Consider the following 16,835-nt stretch of genomic DNA (forward strand, 5'->3'; position numbering starts at 1 on the left):
GTTGCCAGTTTGCAGGACATCAGGCAGTTCCTCAGGAGGGAAAGCGCAGGAGCAGAAGGAGGAGCAGCTCATGCAGGTTACCTGCAGCCCAGATTTGAACTGTAAACTGTGCAGCCAGCCTCACTGCCTGCCCACACTCAGCAGGCCAACATCCAGATCCTAAGATTACTGAAACATCAGGATGGTATAAAAATAAAACATATTGACGGGGCGCCTGGGTGGCTCAGTGGGTTAAAGCCTTTGCCTTCGGCTCGGGTCGTGGTCTCAGGGTCCTGGAATCGAGCCCCACACCGGGCTCTCTGCTTGGTGGGGAGCCTGCTTCCTCCTCTCTCTCTGCCTGCCTGTCTACTTGTGATCTCTGTCTGTCAAATAAGTAAAATCTTAAAAAAAAAAAAACAAAAACATATTGACATCCTGGAAAGGGAACCGAACAATGGAAGAGGACAGAGAAGAATGAAGAAGTAAGTTTAAATCCATGGAACTTGCTTTCTGATTTTTACTGGAAATGAAGGGATCAGTTTTATAATCATTACAACTTGTGCATTTGTTTGCTTCATTGGGGAGTGTAAGATACTTAAGAGCATCTTACATATCAGACTTGTGATTTTCGTTTAATATATAAATTAGTAAAAATGTGAACCAATATTTAATGTTTGCATAAATTTGGTTTATTAAGCCCATAAGTTTTTATACAGTAGTTGTGTAAGTAGTATGTACATAGAAGCATGTTTGCCTGACAGAATTGTGGGGATTCGCTGGAAGGGTGTGTGTGAGAGCACCGCATCCAGAGTCTGACACATAGTAGGTACTCAGTAACAGTTAGGTGGGTTTTTGTTAATTGCATATTGTACCTGAGCACCCCCCGCACAGATAATAATTCGGTTTGAGTCACTGACTCTGTCACTTGTTAGCTGTGTAATCTTAAGTAAATTGCTTAAGGTCTCTGGGCCCCAGTTTCTTCATCTTGTAATACCTAACTCACAGATAGTAGTGCGGGTAAAATGATGGAGTATTCAGAGCATTTTATGAGCTGAGAAGGGCTGCATAGGGTTTGTAAGGAAATGTCAGTGAGGCTCTGGGAAGCCCAGAGAGGAGTATAGGTTAGACTCGGTGTGCAGGCGTGTGGCTCAGGAATAAGGTAGAAGAGAGAACAGGGAGTCTGAGAGAGGGTTCCTTGATCCAGCCTTGGTCCAGACTTGTTGCTAGCAGATACAGCAGTGAAAAAATAGATACATGGTGCTTACTCTCTACAGAGTATGGGAAACATAAGAGAAGGTACTAAGGGGCGCCTGGGTGGCTCAGTGGGTTAAGCCTCTGCCTTCGGCTCAGGTCATGATCTCAGGGTCCTGGGATCGAGCCCCGCATCGGACTCTCTGCTTAGCAGGAGGCCTGCTTCCCTTCCTCTCTCTCTCTCTGCCTGCCTCTCTGCCTGCTTGTGATCTCTCTCTGTCAAATAAATAAATAAAATCTTAAAAAAAAAAAAAAAGAGGAGGTACTAACTTGGAAGTTAGAAGTGCAAATTGTCAACCAGAAAGAGGTTCAGAGATAATTGAGACCCTAAACCTGAGAGAATGAAGTTGGGCTTGTGGGAGAGCGAGGTGCTGAAAACAGAACCATGGCAGGGAGAAACCAAGAGTCCAAGGTGGGAAAGAACTGTGGGAGTGAGGTTGAGGTAATACAGAAAGGAGTGTGGTTGGGATGGGATGGGAAGGGAAGGTGTCCTAAGAAGGAATTCTTGGCATAGGATGGATTATTATGGCAGACACTGGGACAGAAGTTTCTCTGAGAACATCCACCTCACCTGCAGGCAGTTCCCCATCCCTCCAATTCTAGTGTTTATTCTTCTCCTGCTTCCTTCCCACAACCTAACCAATTCCTGGGACTTGGGGTGATTCCCATGCTATCTGTGAGCACACACCTGGATCACTCTGGTTAAGTACACACATGGCGCGGCGAAAGACGCAACCGGGAGTGTGTCCTTCTGGAAACCCCATCACCCCCAGCTAGCTCCTGCTAACTTCCATCCCACTTCCTACAGTGACCCTCCCCACTTCACTCCAACTTTGTGCAGGATGCTGAACTCCAGGGAAACAAAAGGGTGGCAGAGAGACGACTATGTGACCAAAAGAAGAGACTGTGCCATCACTTGGGAATAAAGTGTAAAACGCAGCTGTAGTAGGATTGTTGACTCCAAGGTTTTTCTTTCCCTTTTCTTTCTTCTTGTACTTTCTTCATTCATTGAGGTCTACTATTCATTCAACAAATGTTCAGTCTTGGTTCTCTAGGGCACAATGTGCCAAGTGATGCGTATAAGGGAGGAGATCAGTGCATCCTCTGTTTCCAAGAAGCTTGCATTTCGGAGACGAAAAGATAAGCAGAAGCAATGACTTTCTCTGACTCCATTCCTCTGTGAATCAAATGGTATTCATTTCCCATTTGGCCCTGGTGGGAAGGGCCACCTTCTTGGATCTCATCCTTTCCTTCTGTCACAGGTGCCATCTCAATTGGTCTTGCTAACAGTTCTGGAACCAGCTCTCCCACCTGGCTAGGGTGAGACCATAAAGTTCCACCCTCAAACATCTGGGCTTTGATCTTTTGCAAAGTATAGGGCACAGAGTTCCTAGAGACCCTACAGAGACACACGGTGGCTAGAGAATGGGGATGGACAAAACTCACTTCACTTTGCACCCAGAAACAAAGACACTGCAAAGGAACAAATTTAATAACTGCTTGTGTTTTATTAGAGATTGGCATGGGGGGAAGCAGGAGAGGCAGTGAAAAGTAGAGAATGCTAGAAAACACACTCACTGAATCTTCATTTAGCTCACACTGCATTCTTTCAATTTCCAACTTGGGGTTTTCCCCTCTGTCATTCTCCTAACCCCACTGTAACCCAGGGTTTGGGGGATTGGGAAAGCCAGCTGGAATGTTCCAAGAAGAGCCAGTAGGACAGAGAACTCTGGGAGGAAACTGATTATTAATACCTGGGTGTAGGTGGATATTCCCCCAGCTGCCTCCTGGATATGGGTTAATATCCCCCCAGCTGGTACCTGGATACCGGTTAATATTCCCCCAGCTGCCTCCTGGAAACTGGTTAATATCCCCCCAGCTAATACTTGGGTGTTGATTATTGATACCCCAGATTCCCACAGGCTGTGGCATGGGTCTTGTTCCCCATCCAGTTCCAGGACCTCCACCTCCCCAGGACACTCCTGGATTCAAGGTTCCCCAGGGGTGCCCAGGCAGAAATGGCTGTCAAATCCTGTTAAGAGCAGGTGGGTGTTGAACAAGGATTTCTCTCTGGGCTCCCAGCACATTAGAATGAAGAGAACGTCTGGACTTGGAATCCTGGTAGAGGAGTGAAGCCTTGGGTATGGGGCCTGTGGAGCATGCAGAGAGCCCTGCGGGCAAAGGACTGCTGCCTAGAGGGGGGGCAACAGCACCAGAAAGGTAAGACCATTTTTCAGGCAGCGCTTCCCTCACGTGGTCCTCAGTGGCTGCAGCCATTATCTGCCAAGGATCTTCAGAGGACCAGGAATCCATGGAGGGTAGCCCCCCAGTTGGGGGCCATCTCTGAACCCCAGAACCACCTGCAGGTTGGAAGCCAGCTAATGGAGAAGCATTGGACTTCAAAGGAACCCTTGTTAAATCATTTGGCCCAGGGTCTGGTTTGGGCTGAGGGAAGTTCAGAGTTGGAGTGGCTGGGCAAGGAAGGTTGTTCAAGCAGATGCAAGTTGATTCCCAAGTGTTGGAGAACTTTCTCCTCCACTGCACCAATGCTTCCGGGCAAAGAAGCCTGAGGAAAAGGAAAGAGGAGACAGCAAATGGACTGGATATTTGGTTCCAATGCCCACCTTTCCTGATTCCTGGATTCTCTTTGCTTCCAGCCCCTTCATTTTCCCCAGGGACCCAAGGGACCCTTCTGCCTCTACCCCTTCCCTCAATTCCAGTTCCCCTGGGGCCCCCAGTCTCTACCTGTGCAAGGGTTGGGCACAACCTCCATACCTGGAAGATGAAGACAGATCAGAAGAATCAGGCCCAGAGGAACCCTGCTCCCCACCGTGCAGCCCTGCATCTTGCTCAGCTCTAACATCTCTCTCTGCCCCAAGGCAGCCAGCCCTTTATCCTCTTGGGTGAGGGGGTGGGCAGCAGAAACAAGATGAGCCAGTAGTTGTGCAGATAATAAGTCTGTACATTCCACTCTCATTCCTAATTCAATCTGTGGCAACAGGTGCCACTTGAATGTCCCAGGAAGTCTGGGTGTTTCCATCCCTGGTTCCTTTCCTAAAGTTCCCCACCCATTCCTGACCCAGTGTCATGGGTCATAGCTCGTCACTGATTGCCAGTCCCGCTCTGCCCTGGCTCCCTACAACAAGCATAGGAGAGCCTTCACCTTTGGGGTCCCAATCTCTTCATTTCCTTCTCAGCAATAGAAACACTTCTCTTGGGGCGCCTGGGTGGCTCAGTGGGTTAAGCCGTTGCCTTCGGCTCAGGTCATGATCTCAGGGTCCTGGGATCGAGTCCCACATCGGGCTCTCTGCTCAGCAAGAAGCCTGCTTCCCTCTCTCTCTCTCTGCCTGCCTCTCCATCTACTTGTGATCTCTCTCTGTCAAATAAATAAATAAAATCTTTAAAAAAAAATAAAAAAAAAAACACTTCTCTTCATTTTCTCTTTGGGATCCAGATCATTCTCTTCCAGCACCCCTTTCTCATGCATCCCTATAGCTCCTTTACCTTGATGCAACCTATAGGGGTTCTGGAGTGCAGAAGTACCTCCCCCATTGGAGAGGCTGCTCCGAAATGAGACTCGTCTGTAAGGAAATAGACCTGGTTCCCATCCTTAAGAGATGACGGTGTACTAATTTCCTCCCACTGCTGTAACAAATAGTCACAAACTTAGTAGCTTACAGCAATACAAGTTTATTATCTTACAATTTTGAAGATCAGAAGTCTGTCATAGTTCTCACTGGGTTAAAATCAAGGAGTCACCAGGGTTGTGTTTCTTTCTAGAGGCTCTAGGGGAGAATCCATTTCCTTGCATTTTCCAGCTTCTAGAGGCCTGCCTTCCTTGGCTCATGGTCCCCTTCCTCCATATTCAAAGCCAGAAACCGAGGATCTTCTTATGTTACACCACTCTGACCTTTTCTTCTTTTTCCCTCTTCCACATTTAAAGACCCTTATGATTACACATTGACCCACCCAAATAATTCAGGATAATCTCTGTAAGGTCAGCTAACAGCATTAATTCCATCTGCAACCGTAATTTCCCTTTGCTATGTAACCTAACATATTCACAGTTTCCAGGGATTATGTGGACATCTTTGGAGGTGCTGAGGAGGACAGCATTCAGTCTACTACAGATGGTCAAATGGATATACAGAATATAAGAAATACTGAGAGGGAGTAGGTGTTCCCAACTCACAGTAAAGGAAGGTGTTTAAATGCTATAGTCAAATGGTCATGAATTGATAATTTTTGAAGCTGAGTTGTGAGAGAACAGGGATTCATTAATTCTTTTTTTACTCGTAAATATGTTTGAGCTTTTTACAATAAAAAGTGTATAAATGCCTTTGTTTTTTCTGTTGCTTTCAGGAGATACCCAGGCAAGGCATCCCTGGTTACATGAAGTCTAAAATAAGCTGTTAGATTTTCCTTTTCCATCCTCATCCTCAGCCCCTGATTGCTAGCTACTGGGTGAGTGGGGAGTTCCTCTTTGGAACTGGCCAGTGGAGGGCAAAGTCCTTTTTGAGTGACATCCACCAGATTTGTAAAAGCTTTTGACCTTGACCACACCAGAGCCTAGAGGAATCCCCACATCAGAGTCTGTATCCCTCCTGCAATTGTGGTGCATGGAACCTCTAAGAGACTTGATGCGTGTCATTGGCAGCAGTCCAGGGTGAGATGCTGGGCCAAGTGTGACTCACCAATGATGACAAAGACAGGACTATTCTGCAGCCCTTCTCTGTCTTCAGTCAACCCTGCAGGTTGGCTCAGCTGCCAGGTCATTTCTGATCAACAATAGCCCTAAATTTGGGACCAGCTAACACCATTCAATAGGAGGGAATGGATTAGATCCTAGGGTAGGAATAAATTCCTTTGTAAGCAGAGGTTCTGAGAGGTGGCCTGTGCTTTGGGTGAGGTCCTTCCTAAAGGGACAAACATAGCCCATTCTCCCCTTCCTGGGGTAGGAGAACTTCCTTGGCCTCAGCCTCCTCAGAACACAACTGTCTGGGCCTCCCACCCTCTGCTTTCTCTCTCTTCTCCCATGGAGATAACTCCCTTTCTCCACTAGAGTGCTCTGCCCTCTCACCTCCCACAGATCTCTTTAGAACTGCAGCAGAGGCAGCTAGAGTGTGGAGGTGGAGAGAACACTTGGCTCTGTTCTGCTATGGGCTGGTACATTTTTATGTAGGCTATTGAGTCACTATGCTTGGCGGCACTCCCTGTCATGCTTCCAACCTCTCTTTTACTCTCTCCACCCCTAGTTCCCAGAACAGCACCAACCTGGGATCCCTCCCACTCAGTCACCAGGAATCTGATCTGGTTGTTGTATTCCAGCTTTCCCAAGGTTCCAAGGGTCCCAGAAACCCAGGAAATCAATGCCCAGATTCCTAGAGAGGATGGCATCTAGTAAATGAGGCAAATTAGAGAAGAAGGAGCCTGCATGGGGTGGGGAGGGGAATAATTAGGGCCCCATACAGGGAGAGGGGAAGACCCTAGATGAATGGGGAGTGGAGAAAGAATGGGTTTCCTGGAGCAATGAGAAAGGAGAGAAATGTGAGGAAGAATCTTGGAGACCAACCTCTGCTTTCAGTTTAACAAATATTTATTGTTTTCCTCCTTTGTGGGAGGAGTTATAAAGTATAAGAGAAATACTGTTCCAACTTATGAGTGAAAATGGGGGGACATGGGTATTTCTAGAGGTACAGAAGAGCATCACGTAGGTCCTAAGGTGAGACCCAGGACACCAAGATGGCAAAAGTCTGCATCTAGCTCACACAGTTTATTGAACCATCTGTCCAGGGTCCAGAGAGAGCAGGGAACCTACTCCAGTGTCCGAGGGTATCCTGGTGTCTCCCTCACACAGGGAAGCATCTAAGCATTGAGGGAAGTGGCAGCCAGGACAGGGGACTGAGACGGAAACCTTGAGAGGCAAAAAGAAGTGTTGGGAACTCACAGAGGGTGTGGTGAGCTCTGTAGTGGAGGGTGGGAGTGGAATTGGGAGTGTGAGAAGCCCATGGTGTGCCATGTTGGTTGAGCAGATGGCAAAGAGAGGTCAGTGAAAAGTGGTCATTGCTTTCAAGCAACAGTTTGGACTTTGCTTTATTTGGCAAACAGGTAAAAAGGGGGATGACTTCTCCAGGAACCAGAGTTACTATGGAACATTTCAGGGGTTTCCCAGTCAGAAATCTGAATGGGTAGGATTAGCTAATGTATTGTACCATCTCAAATAAATGACAGAGGAAATTTTAGGGAATGGTTATCTGGCAGAGAAGGCACTGCAGTATAAGGGGAATCTAAGCAGTAGGAGAGAATGGGGAAAGGAATTTGGAGTCTACAATTTGGAGAGTTGAAGAAAAGAGAGGCGATAAGGGGAGTCTGCCATATTGGAGCAATGGAGAAAATAGAGCAACTCTCTTGGGAAGGAGGCAAACAGAGCTAACCCCATGCCTGGGCCTCTGGTCTTCTCCCAACTGAGAAATGGTGTGTGTATGTGTGTGTGTGTATACATGTGTATGCCCACACATGCATGTAGGCAAAAGCTAACTTATGGACTGTCAAGTGACTCTCCCTGGGGTAGGAAAACTTCAGGGTCAGCTAGCTGGGGCCCCAGAGGCTTCACTTGGGCCAAGATGTCCCGGATGGAGCGGCAGGGGAGCTTTCCAGAGCTGCTGGGACCACAGGGCTTAGCACCAGCTGAAGGATCAGGTTGGGGAGAGCCATCGGGACCCCCACTCAATGTAGAGGAGGAAACAGAAATGCAAGGGTGACCAGAAGAGCTGGATTTGCTGCCACAGGGCTGAAGGATGATTTTACCACTGCCTTGGGAGCTGGAGGTGCCGCTGAAGGATCCAGGGCCAGGTGGGGAGCAGGGCCCCTGTGAAACACCACCACAGGGATGGAAGGATGAACTACTGGAAATGCTAGAACTGCTGTGGGCTCCAGAACTTGAGAGGGAGCAGGGCCCCTTAGAGCCAACTGCACAGGGCTGGACCCCACCAGAGCCCACTGGTTGGAACACGATGGCTGAGGAAGATCCCGACTGGTAGACATTGGAACTAGAAGAGCTGTGGCTGGGGATGATGGGATTGCTGGAGAAGTATTTGCCCTCAGAGATGGGGGGCCCAGCTGCAAAGGAAGGGACACCTGGAGAGCCTTTGATGGGATTATCTTTGGTGAAGTAGCCCACAGGGTAGATTTTGCCCCCACTGTAGGTCATGCCTGGGACCAGATAACTGTCAGAAGAGCCACCCACCACTTCATAGCTGCCATAGGACTTGTCTACAGAGGTGATGGGGGGGCAGGGCTTTCCTGGAAGGCCACCACTGTTGCAGGGGGCACCCTGGACCCCTCCAGGGCCACCAGAGCCATGCTGTTCCACCACCACCACCACTGGCCTTTGACCTCCTGACACAGAGTGGGAGCTGGAGATGTAGGAGCCAGAGTGGGAGACAATAGGCCCCCCACTGCAGGGAGAGTCAGAGACATCTGAATTACAGGGGCGTAAGTTAGAGTTGACCCTTTGGCCATTGCTGCTGGATATCCAAGAGCTTTGGGAAACAGATGAGCTTGAGCCGCCTCCAGACTGGGAAGAGCCTAAGTGGGAAGAACGATCACTGTCTGGTAGAGCCGAGCCAGATCCTGGTTGGGAACTGCTACTTCCATATTGGGAGCTGCTGCTTCCATATTGGGAGCTGCTGCTTCCTGACTGGGAGCTGCTGGATCCGGAGGAGTAGCTGATCTGGGAATACCCTGTTCCTGGCTTAAATGACGAAGATCCTGAAGAACCACCCTGGGCGACACTGGAGACACTGGCGCTGCCACTGGAGCCACCAGAACCACTGGGGCCACCAGAACCACTGGAGCCACCAGAAGAGCCACTGCTGGAGCCACTGGAACTGGAAATGGAGCTGCTGGAACTGCTGGAGCTACTGTAGCCACTGAAGCTACTGGAACCACTCTTCCCAGTGAAACAGGGGTCGCTGGGGGAGGTGATACGCGCACCCTTGCAGGGGTCTGAGAAGGTCCCGATGCTCTTAGCCAAGGCCCCTGGGGAGGAAGGAGTGGTTAGTAAGGGCCAGAGTGGCTTGGCTTCCTCCCTCAGCTTCCAAGCCCATCTCAGTCATCTGCTTCTGATTTCTCCCGAGAGGAGCCCAGGGAGAGTCTGGGGTGGAAGAGCAAGTGATAACTGACTGTTCTCTGTAAAGGAAAATGAGGTGGCAGTAGAAGGGCCATTTCAATGTTCTGGAAGGGGGCAGGGACAGAGAAAATGAAACTCCAAAGGAGGAGGTGTTAGAAGAGAAGAAGAGGGCAAGGAGGAGTAGTAGGGGCTCATGGCTCCAAAAGAAAGGACCCCAAAGAAACAGAGCGTGGGGGAGACTAAGACTCCTCGAGATGGGGCATACATCCTAAGGGGGGACATCCCAGATGAGATTAAGGGATCAAATGGAAGGAGGAGACAAGACAAAACAATAGCTGGCCGGGAAGGAAAGGAAAAGTAGCAAAAGAGACTGAGAAAAGAGGAAGCCGGTGGCAGAGGGACTGAGGTAAAGGCAAGGGTCCCTGAGGACTGAGATTCCGTCACTAGCCTCCTGGGGAGAGTCCAGGCTTGGGCAGAGAGTGGGAGTTCTGTTCCCATCTCAGTCCTGGCCCTGCCAGGAAAGCTGGGTGGGGGCCAGGATGTGGGGGCACCACTGTCGCCTCAGAACCTGCTGGTACAGTGTGACAGGACACCTCACCCTGAGCCAGCCGTGCTGTCCTAGCCCAGCCCAGGGGCACAAGGATGAAACCCGCCTCCGAGGCTCACCACCATTATCAGCTTCCCTCATTCTCCACCCAGCCATCAGCCATGCCCACCCACCTGCCCTCCATGCTCCCGCCTTTTCATCCCTGGCAGATGTGGAACCACTTCTTTCCTTAACCAAGCCTTTGCTTCTAACCCCGGGCTCAACATACCCCCGTTCTTCCTCTGCTCCCCACCTCACCGCCTTCAGGTCCCAAGCAGTGTGCGCTGAGCTTCATGCCAGCAAGTTACTAAACCTCTCTGAGCGTTAGTTTATACATTAGGAGAGGTCGAATCTGTCTCCCAATGAGCAGTTTCTCCTCAGTTTGTGACGTCCCCATTCTCTCCTCCAAGAGTTCTCTGTGGCCACTTCCATACCAAACCCAGCTCTGCCTGCAGCCCCCCTCACCTGGTGGCACTCATCATGGAGAGTCCCTGCTCTCCTTCTCCTTGCCCCAAGGCATGCAGCCTGCTTTCTGCCCCCCGGGGGCCGTGGGCAGGTTCTCCGCAAATACCCACTGGTCCACAGCACAGCCCCAGTTTGGATCCTGGCTTTACTGCTTTCTAAGCTGTGATCTTCCGCCAGTTTCTTGACCTGTCCAAGCCTCTGTGTCTTCCCTGTACAGTGGGAATAATGAATCTCTCTCATACGGTTCTTCTAAAGATCAAAAGTGCTAATGGAAAGTGCTAGAATCATGTCTGGCACATAAAAACACTCTATAGATGGTAACGATTATTCCTGTTAAATATCGAGTCTTCGTCTTCTACTGCTCTAATCATTGACAAAAGCAATGACAACAACCACAAACATTTACATAACCCTCTAATTTCCAAAGCACTTGTCACATACATTATTTAATTTGAGACTCTGAGATCTGACTAGAGCTAGCTGTTACCATTAACCTGGTTTTAAAGTTCCAGAAACTGTGGCTCAGGAAGCTCAAGTAACTTGCCTGGGGTGACAGGGCAGTGAGGAGTAGCCCTCAGACTCCAGAGCTCCTGCCCTTCCCCCTTGCTGGGTCCTCTCCTGGCTTCTCCCTGGACAGCGATTCCTCCCACCTGCCAGCACCTGCAGCTCCAGATTCCGCCAGCCTCCTCTGACCTGCTATCTGCATCCTTCTTCCCCAACTCTTCCCGCTTGCCTCCGCTCCCAGGGCCCCCAGCCTCCTACCTGGCAGGAGGAGCGCAGCCAGCAGCAGTGCCATCATTCCTCGCCCTCCCACACGCCCCATCTGGGGTGCCTGCGAGGAGCCCATCTTGGACTGTGCAGCCTTCTGACTGACAGTAGCTCGTGGACACCCAGGGCCTTTATGCCAGGGCTGGACATTCTCTGGGCAAGAGTCATTGTGGGGAGGGGTGGGGAGGTGGAGGGGCAGGTGCCCAGGGCAACTTGGTGTGGCCAGGAGGAGCTGAAGTAATCAGTCAGGGCATCTGCCTACTCAGCGGCAGGGGAGGCTTCAGCTGGGGGAACCCCTGGCCACAGGGCCCTTAATGATTCCCACCTTCCTGCCACCTGACTGGCCTACCCATGGCTCTGCATTGCTTAACCTGGAACCAGGCCCTCTGCCCACTCAGGCAGCCGCTCTCACCACAAGCCCGTCACGGGCTTCCTCACTCTCCTGCCTCCCCCTGTGCTGGCCTGTCCCAGTCCCCACCCTCCTTCCATGCACAGACACAGACACTTCAACTTTCCCATCCACAGCAAGGTGCCTGCTCAGAGCCCCCACCCCTGCCACCTGGCTTCTCACCCACAGCCCCTGGATCTGCCCCTTTCCTTGGGATCCATCACTCTGTCCCCACGTTTCTCCTGCAGATCAAAGGGTCTGTACTCCACCCCCCCAGAGCCCCCCTGTTGTCACTGCCCACGTTCATGCCCGCCACATGCCTCTTACATGTTTCATCCATGAATGAGACTTTCCCCTCTTGCCAGCTAGGAGTCTGCACTCCAGATACCAGCGGCCTGACCTCTCCCTTCTGGGGGCTCCTGGAGTAGTCTGAAGGGTGCTGGGCCTCAGCTGGGGGAGAGACCTGGGCTGGGAACCCCTGCCGTAGCTGGGTCTGAGGTTACTCACAGGCCACTCACAGCCTCTCCCCAATAGCTGGTGACCCTAACTCCAGTGGGAGTCAGAGCCAGAGGCTAATGAGGCTAATTGGGAATGTGACAGCTCTGCAGCCCATTAGCTGGCTCCCCGACCTGGATGAGGGGACAGAAAGCAGCCAGCTCCTCGCTGAGTGGGGTAAAGGAGGGCCAGGCAGACTTCAGCACCCCAGAAGGATGAAAGGCAGGACTGGCAGATTAGAGTCCTGAATTCAGCCAGGAGGGAGGCAGGTCCTCCTACATCCCATTCCCCTCCCTCCTGCTTTGGTCCTGGCCCCACCCCAGCCAATTAATTGCTCACTAGTATTGCCCAGAGTATCAGTATCGGAGGGAGAGGCCTGGGAGACAGGTCAAGCTGCCTCTTCTCCTCCCCCACCCTGCTCCCCTCATCCAGACTCTCAGCTCCATACGTTCCCACAAAGGCAGCCTCTGCCCCAGCCCTTGGCCGCCCTCCCCCATTCTCTCTTTCCTGTCCCATCTTTCCCTCCCTCCAAATGCTGCCCTTGGGACTTCCTTTGATGATAGGAATGCTCTGTATCTGTGCTGCCAAATACAGTAGCCACTGGCCACATGTGGCTACTAAGCACTTGAAATGGGGCTAGTATGACCAACCAGAAGAACTGAATTTTTAATTTTACTTAATTTTGATTTAAATGTAAATAGCCATGTACAGCTAGTGGCTACCATTTAGTCTAGTCCTTGACTTTGCCACACTCAAATTGGGATCGGGAAGGAAGAGGGGCTGGGAGCTATGGCGAGAGGAGGTCATGGGATGGTGTCCCCCAAAGAGGGTTGACGCAGTGGGAGAAAAACAAAAACACTGGCTTTAGAATCAGGATGCCCTGGGCTCAAGTCCCAGCTAACTTCCTGGCTTCAGGCAAGTCTCCAAACTTTTATGAACTTCAGTGCCCTCCTCTGTAAAATGGAGATCTTTTAAATCATGCCTGCCTTACAGGGGAGTTGTAAGGATCAAATGGGAGGTTATCAGAAAGATTCAATGGGACTACGGGCATAGCCCTCCTGGCTCAGGCGCTTAGCAGATGAAGTCCCCACAGGGTCCTATCTGGTTCCTCCCCTGGGGGACAGCAAGCATGAAGGGCTCACTCCACAGCCCCAGGCTCTCTCTTTAGAGTCTCCAGCCCAGCAGACCTAGGAGCAGCAACCAGCATGCACACAGGGGTGTTACTGAAAGTGATGTCCATTCCCCCAGTGCCTGTCCTGGCCATATCTCTTCCCTCCATAGACTCCTGGGCCCACTGGGCTGGCGCTGGTCCTCCAGGAGGAGGAGGTTGGGGGGTAGGCTGGGAGCAGGGAGGGGCGTGCCCGAAAGAAGAGGCACAGGGAGCCTTGTGGGTGGGGAGAAGGGGAGGACCTGCAAGGCTTGTGGGATACTCTTTTCCAGCACAAACAGAGGAGGCAACATCTGTCCTGTTTTCTTCCTCTCATTCCTCCCAGATGCTGTCAGCTGTTGGCCAGGACAGCCAGGGCTGGAGGAGGCACAATCTAGATCTCCAGCCACCCACAGGCTGCCCTACAGCACAGTCCTCCTCCTGTCCTCTCCATCCACTACACACATCTGCCCACATATGGGCCCTCCCAGCTCCCCTCCACTTTCCCTGTTTCTTACTGGAATCCTCTCTGCTTTGCTATGCTTTCCCCTACTATGTCCCTTCGACTCATCGTTCACCGTTCTCTCAGCTCAGGCAGTGAAACTCTGAAGTGGATGGAGCTGAGGAGGGCAGGGGAGGGACACTGGCTGGGTGCCTGCCAGGCCAGGGCCATCTTGCAGGACAGTTGCCAATGAGACAATGCCCATGGAGGTGCAGGTGGATCTCCTGTGTTCCCAGATGCAAGTGCCCTGCCCAACACATGGACTGGGTAAGAAAGCGGGGCTGGCTCTCACACACCAGAGAAAACCAGACTTAAAGCACATGCCTTTAAAGGGCAAGAGTTTGGGTACCTGTGCCCCACATTCACAAGAAGGTGGGTTGTGTCCACTTCCAGCCGCCCTGCGCTGCTCTGGGCTGCTGCATTCTGCTGGGCCGACACTGTGCTTTGGAAGTTTCGACAAGGAAGAAGATGAATGGCCCTCACCCTTGAGGAACTGAAGTCCAGCTGGGAACAGACAGCCTGGAGAGAAGCCTAGCATGGAAAAAAGAGGCATTAGGACGTTCCCTGGGGTTTGGGGAATGATGAGAAGGACAAGGAGCAGGCAGCTCAGACTCAGGGCCCGGGCGATGCCGAAGGTATCTTTAGAACAAGCATCTGGCTTGGGAAGTAAAAACAGAGGAACGGCAGGCCGGAGGCACAGAAAAGCGACTTGGACCAGCATCATAGGTGATGTGTCGTGGCAGGCTAAGGGAGGACTGAGGTTCCTGCAGGAGGACGCAGGGAACGGAGGGTTTTGAATGGGGGACAGCATGGTCAGAGAGGAGGCATGGTGTAGAGGACCACAGTGTCCTGATGGCCAACTGTGGGCCATATCCTGTCCCGGGTACACCCCACGTGCTCTGGTGCTTAGGCCTCACAATAGCCCTACAGAAGAGTTTTTTCTCGCCCATTTCACAGATGAAGAAACTGAGTTTAAATTGTTTGCTCAAACCAGCTGGCAAGTGGCAAAGGAGTTTGGGAAGGACACACACCCAAGCCCGCTGGACTCCAGAGCCCACGTAGATCCCATTTTTCAACAGACACCAGGCCACACATTAATGGCAGTGGCCCACGGACAGACTTCACAGGTTCATTAGACCCTGGAAGGGTGTGTGCAAAACCCCTTGTGTGTCATCAGAGCCTCAAAGGTTGAGAGGTTCTAAGTGAGAAGGTCAACAGCACATGCTGTTCCTCTCCCTCATCTTGTCTCTTCTGTGTTTTACCCAGGACAGAAATTCTAGAACAAGCATTCCGTGCAGGGGTGTTTGATAGAACTAGGGCTTCCGCTTGAGAGAAGGAACAGGGTAGTGAAAGCACAGGAAGAGAAGAAGCCCAAGAGAGGTGCTTGTTTTGTGGGGGCAGAGGATAAGAAGCTGCTCTGCACCCAGTACCTGAGGTCTCGTCCCTCCCCTGAGCCTCTCTGCTCAGGCACTTTCTTCTCCCGCCCTCTCTTCCTCCATCACACTTGCTCTGCATGTGGTGGGGTGCTCTCTCCAGCAGTCAGGGTTCCCCCCACATGGGACAGGCTGACACCCCTGGCCAACGCCCAGGAAGGTCTCCCTGTTTCCCTGTGGTTGGGACGGGTGCCCCTGAGTTGCCCACACTCTCCACACAGTCCCTCTTGTGACTGAGGACATGGGTCCAGGAAGGAGAGGACAGATTTGTACATGGGAGTTCCTACCTGGCCTGTGCCATCTTTAGCCCAGCTGTGCCCATGGGACTGGCTAACCTTCCCTCAAACGTAGTCTCTCTTCTCTGACTGCCCCTAGAGTTTCTTCCCTGTGGGAGATGATCAAGCACAGAATCTACATTCCACGTGGCCTGACTCCTTTGCCCTCTGTGCTGACAGGTTTTGTGACACGTCATGGGTGCAGCCCCCACACATCCCCTGGCCCCGGACTGTGGGCTCCAGGACAGTGGACAAAGCATGCCTCTGCTCACTGAATTCCAAGCACGTTCCCGTCATAGGCTCTTGGTAGTTCTTTCCCTCCTACCTTCCTTACCCTGGATCTCTGCTCTCAGTGCCCTCTGCCCCTCCCTTCCACATCGCACACAGTCCGCCCTAGGGACCAGGTGGGATGCCACAGTGGCCAAGGCCTTGCCTCCAGGAGCACGCGGTCTGTCCAGGCAGGGAGCAGCAGCACATGAGCTTGGCTCTGACACAAGAGGACTCACCTGCACTCTCTCTCGGGCCCATCTGTCCCACCCTCATTCCTCACAGGTGACTGTTCCCCCGAGCCACTCTTCTCTCCACTGGATGCTCTCTTTTCTCCGAGGGATGTAGCCTCATGAAAAAAGAGCAGAGCTCACACGGCACCCTGAGGAAGTCTGGGGATTTCCCCCAGCACCCAGCGTTCCTCTGAAACCCGGGGTGGAGCAGGACAGGGCTGTGTACTTGAAAAATCCCTGAGGTGATTCTTGTTGGGAATCCCACCCAGGGGATTGCCCTGAGCTAAGAATCACTGTTCTGGGGAGCAGTAGACACCTCATCAAATTATATTCTGCTCCCTCAAAACATTCAGTGGTGTGGTCTATACTCAGCTCTACCTTTTCCTCCTTCTCCATCGGTTCCCCAGTCCATCCATCCCTCCTCTAGGACTGACCTCCCGGAATGTGACCTGGTCAGCCTCCACTTCTGCTCTTCCCGTGCCCCATCCTCACCCTCTCAGCAGCCCGCTGGCACCCTCCACATGACTCAGGGCACACCACCTGGGACATGGGAGTGAAGACTGGAGCCCGAGGGAATGGGTCCTGAAGAGAAAGAATTCAGTATGTGGGGCTCTGCCCACCAGGCTCTCTTCTCCCCCTTTCTTCCCTTCCCCACTTCCCGTGAGCAGCAGGGAGTCAGCTGAGTGCCAGTCATGCTCCCAAGACCGTTGGGTTAAGTTACATCTGATTTGGCCACCACCTCTCTTGTCTTGTGAGGAGGTGACTGCAGAGGTTGTGATTAGCTCTCAGAGCAACAATAATATTTTTCCTCTTCTCTGTTCTGTGGAGTGAGTGCTAGAGAAACTGGCACTCATTGTCTGCTCATTATGTTCACCTTTAAAATAGTCATTCTTTCCACCATAGCTATTAATGCTT

At 51.8% G+C, this 16,835-nt stretch overlaps 2 protein-coding genes and 1 long non-coding RNA gene across 4 annotated transcripts in view; 1 reads left to right on the forward strand and 2 right to left on the reverse strand.

The window, feature by feature from the left end:
• The window catches only part of LOC125101837 (uncharacterized), a 30,789-nt gene that overhangs the window by 7,961 nt on the left and 5,993 nt on the right, over positions 1-16,835 (forward strand). The gene's annotated exons all lie outside the window — the stretch shown is intronic.
• C6H6orf15 (chromosome 6 C6orf15 homolog) lies at positions 2,741-4,090 on the reverse strand. The gene is given in 3 exon segments (XM_047732338.1): positions 2,741-3,681; positions 3,683-3,796; positions 3,998-4,090. Coding segments are annotated over 3 exon segments (996 nt in total). The 5' UTR covers positions 4,076-4,090; the 3' UTR covers positions 2,741-2,877.
• Positions 6,809-11,317, reverse strand: CDSN (corneodesmosin). The gene is made up of 2 exons (XM_047732269.1): positions 11,175-11,317; positions 6,809-9,270 (listed from the first exon to the last, which is right to left on the reverse strand). The coding sequence occupies exons 1-2, from the start codon at positions 11,257-11,259 to the stop codon at positions 7,769-7,771; spliced, it is 1,587 nt and encodes a 528-aa protein (XP_047588225.1). The 5' UTR covers positions 11,260-11,317; the 3' UTR covers positions 6,809-7,768.

The sequence above is a fragment of the Lutra lutra genome, chromosome 6 (genome assembly GCF_902655055.1).
Source record: "Lutra lutra chromosome 6, mLutLut1.2, whole genome shotgun sequence".
NCBI lineage: Eukaryota > Metazoa > Chordata > Mammalia > Carnivora > Mustelidae > Lutra > Lutra lutra.